The 3389-nt window shown below is 30.4% G+C and overlaps 1 protein-coding gene across 1 annotated transcript; it reads left to right on the forward strand.

The window, feature by feature from the left end:
- Positions 1 to 135: 135 nt before the first annotated feature.
- Positions 136 to 1298, forward strand: LOC110444517. The gene is made up of 3 exons (XM_021488887.1): positions 136 to 331; positions 758 to 846; positions 1040 to 1298. The coding sequence occupies exons 1-3, from the start codon at positions 211 to 213 to the stop codon at positions 1193 to 1195; spliced, it is 366 nt and encodes a 121-aa protein (XP_021344562.1). The 5' UTR covers positions 136 to 210; the 3' UTR covers positions 1196 to 1298.
- Positions 1299 to 3389: the final 2091 nt, after the last annotated feature.

Genomic DNA, 3389 nt, shown 5'->3' on the forward strand with positions numbered 1-3389 from the left:
GTTTGGTATAACTTTAATACTTAATTAACTTATAATAACAGACAGAACATGAAAATACACTCTCCATTTGTTATTTACAAGTATTTCTCATGTTTATGTGTTAAATATTTTGGTATTTGTTTTTCCCAGCCACCCTCTGGTTTACACAACAGCATCATATCTGGAGCTAATCTAAGGACTAAAAGTAATGTGTGGTTCGGAGAACCGAGCATGTCAAAAACATTCTACGATACCACAACAGATGACAACTTCCATCCAGTCACCGTGCCCTACACCTATAACCGAGCCAAGTTCTACAAGGATAGCGACATCCCCTTGAACTACTATGAAAGTGAGTAGACATATCCTTCAGTCTGGCCTCTTCTGAATATACCATATTACACTTACAGAATGTTCTCATGTCCTTAAAGTTGGTTTGGGTTTACAGTATTATCCATCCTATTACAAACTGGTATCTCAACTAACACGTGCAGTTACTATCATTTGTTTCTCACTTTGAGTTGATTAAATACAAGTACACAATGTTACTGTACTTTAATTCAGGTTTCAATGGTCTCAACAAATATTATTTCATAATGTTTTCATTCTAATGAACAGAGTATTTTCTTCCTATGAATTTCCTTTTCTGTTGCATTAGCCTTATCTGGAGTAATTGTCATTCTGGACATTCTCATTTTATTGATGACTGCTATGTCCCTTTATCAACCTCTGCAAAAAGCAAAGAATTGTCGGTTATCATATTTTAAATTTTCTGTAGAGAGTGAAGCTAAGCACACATCCTCATGGACAGATTACAAGAACCCACACCGAGGGAAGACTGTACCCAACCCAGTGGCTATCAATAATGTAAGTAGAGCTAGAATTTTACCTAAATATCAATCTGTCTTCTCTGAGCAATGATGTAAATATTACTGACATAGAGCCAATCAGCATGGACCAGTAGTTTTAAAACAAGGCTGTTTAAGAATTATAGTGTTTTCCAAGAAAAGTTTCCATTAATTGCTAACATGAATTGTATTTCACATGTTTTCATTTCCAGTTGAGAAAGTCCAACATTTTGCCCCCACTCAGTGGCCCCCAGAAACACAGCACTACCCACCAAGTGACCTTCACCCCTAAGGAATCAGAAGTCTACAGCTATGACGCGGGGAGGCTACAGAAGAGTTCTGTCCCCTTGGGGACTATGAGTGCATAATTCTGTGTCTATTCAAAGTTTACATATGATGTAATTATAACTAGAAGTTTGATTTGGTGTAATGTTGTTGCAGTCTGTTTCTGTTCCATCTAGATAGAAAGGGAAAAAACAAAGGTAAAATGATTAATTTGATTAAGATGCTGAATTTGTAAATGAACAATTCACAGTGACCTTAAAGTTGGGCCATGCATCATAAGTGAAACCAATATGAGGTTTCTACCAACTAGCTTCAAGATTTTCTATTTTTCTGATTTTCTATTTTTTTCTTTGTGAAATAAAAACAGAAAATCTATTGAACTTTTCTGTCTGAAAGACAAATCAGATTTAATCCTAGAGAAGGCTATGCAAAAGATGAGGAGGAAATACCTACCGTAGTGCTAAAAATGGAAGGCAAGCGAATCAATTATGTCTATTTTTCTAAAAATAAATTAGTTTATTGCTAATGTCATGTGATATACCTGTAAGAGCTATATATATATTGTTGTTGGGTTGATGTACATTGATTCCTACAAGTGAGTGAATAACGAGGTTAAACTGTACAAACAATGTGTAGAAACTGTCTAAATCTCCATTCCAGTCAATGCATTCATATGATGTCTTTAACATCGGTATTGATGATATTGTAAATCATGTTATTTTACATACAAGTGAACAAATATTTTGTAAACCAGATTTTATTAAAACAACGAAATGATTTATATATACGTGTTATGAAAATACTTGAGTATCAGTTTGCAGTATTTACGGAATCTGAAGTATTGAACTGTTACATATCAGTGTGTGTCTACTATTTTATAAGACATTTTAGAAAGCATTGATTTTTATTTTGAGTTAGTTTTAATGTTACAAGGAGAAATTTGATTTTGAAAGTTTTTACAAAGCAAAAAATAAATGACAATTGATTTCTATCCTATGTCAGAATTTATTTTACAAAGAGAAATGTGATTTTGAAAAACAAAACAAAACACAGATTAACAATGAAGAAGTATTCTGTGTATATATGAACCTCTGTTGTGTTTTCTGCTGTTATATCTGATCATTATAGTAACAGGTTTTACCAGAACGTATACACATGTATATATGTATTTAAATATGATGATATCAAATATATATTTATAAGAAATGTAAGCAACTTTTAAATATTTCAGGTTTGAATGGATTCTAAAGAACAATCTACATATTATATATATATAAATGAACAAAGATGATACAATTAGTGAAGCAGAACATGAGTAGATATATACTTTTTTATATATAATTTATTAAGCATTATACAGTATTATTTATTTTGCAAATTTACATACAGATATAAGTGTCAAATACTCAATTTTAAGCCATCATAATGGATTCTAAAATAGTTTTTTGTAGATTTATAGATAAAACTGAAGAATTACTCAGTATTTTGTATTTAAATGATATATTAGTAAAATGTTTAGATTTATGAATTTTGTGAATACATATATACAACAGAATTCAATTTAAACAGTCTTAAACATACTGCTGTATTATATACTATATAAATATACTGCTTTACAAACTATATACTGTAAACACATACTACTGTAAACATACTGTGTTTAGCCTTTACAAACTATATGCTGTAAACATACTGCTTTACAAACTATATACTGTAAACATACTGCATTACAAACTATATACTGTAAACATGCTGCTGTATTATATACTATAATAAACATACTGATTTACAAACTATATACTGTAAACATAAGATAGCCTTTACAAAATATATACTGTAAACATACTGATTTACAAACTGTATACTGTAAACATACTGCATTACAAACTAGATACTGTAAACATGCTGCTGTAGTATATACTATATAAACATACTGCTGTATTAAATACTATATAAACATACTGCTTTTTGCAAAACTTTGTACTGTAAACATACTGCTATAAGTAGACAATATAGTTTTTATACTGCAAACATATAAGTATTGGAATATTACAGTGTTACTTTTGAAATGGTGCATAATGTCAAAAGGTGAATAAGCAAATGCATAACATGATAGATATATTTATTTTTATTTTGTCAGCATAATAATGTAGAATATAGGGAGTTGATCAAAGAACTTGATAATCAGAATTTCAAAGCGTCTGTGAATTTATCATAGGCTCTGTGATCTAATGAAATATTTTGTGATGTTTGGTGTTGTTTCTGTCTAGTCCACTA

Source organism: Mizuhopecten yessoensis, unplaced genomic scaffold (genome assembly GCF_002113885.1).
Source record: "Mizuhopecten yessoensis strain PY_sf001 unplaced genomic scaffold, ASM211388v2 hete_36136296, whole genome shotgun sequence".
Taxonomy (NCBI): Eukaryota; Metazoa; Mollusca; class Bivalvia; order Pectinida; family Pectinidae; genus Mizuhopecten; species Mizuhopecten yessoensis.

Coding starts and splice junctions, on each gene's coding strand:
- LOC110444517 (XM_021488887.1), top strand. CDS start 211: ATGTCAAAAACATTCTACGATACCACAACAGATGACAACTTCCATCCA. Junction 332..757: donor CCCCTTGAACTACTATGAAA/GTGAGTAGACAT, acceptor AATTTTCTGTAG/AGAGTGAAGCTAAGCACACA. Junction 847..1,039: donor ACCCAGTGGCTATCAATAAT/GTAAGTAGAGCT, acceptor TTTCATTTCCAG/TTGAGAAAGTCCAACATTTT.